Raw genomic sequence first — 271 nt, 5'->3', positions numbered from 1 at the left:
GCGCTTCTAACCTTCGCCTTTCCCCGATTTTGTTTTGCAGGGGCGTTTTGGGGGGGAATGGAGGCGATCGCCAGTCAGATGGGAAATGGGAGAGATGCAAGCTCCTCCCCAAATTCAAAGCAAGAGCTGCAGCCGTACCAGGGCTCCAATACCCTCAAGCCCAACCAAGTGGGTGAGACCTCTCTGTACGGCGTGCCCATCGTGTCCCTGGTCATCGACGGGCAGGAGCGGCTGGGCCCGGCGCCGATCTCCAAAACGCTGGGCAAGAACT

General features: G+C 59.4%; 1 protein-coding gene across 1 annotated transcript in view; it reads left to right on the top strand.

Annotated features, from left to right (window-relative positions):
- Window positions 1–57: 57 nt before the first annotated feature.
- LOC104512817 (SKI family transcriptional corepressor 1-like) overlaps window positions 58–271 on the top strand; it is a gene marked incomplete at its 3' end in the record, with an annotated part of 542 nt that continues 328 nt past the window's right edge. The window contains exon 1 of the mRNA XM_010155942.1: window positions 58–270. Coding sequence (XP_010154244.1) covers window positions 58–270 — 213 coding nt within the window. The remainder of the gene's footprint in view (window position 271) is intronic.

This window comes from Eurypyga helias, unplaced genomic scaffold (assembly GCF_000690775.1).
Source record: "Eurypyga helias isolate BGI_N326 unplaced genomic scaffold, ASM69077v1 scaffold42027, whole genome shotgun sequence".
Taxonomy (NCBI): Eukaryota; Metazoa; Chordata; class Aves; order Eurypygiformes; family Eurypygidae; genus Eurypyga; species Eurypyga helias.
The sequence above is the reverse complement of the archived record's forward strand: the minus strand, read 5'-3'. Positions and strand labels throughout refer to the sequence as shown.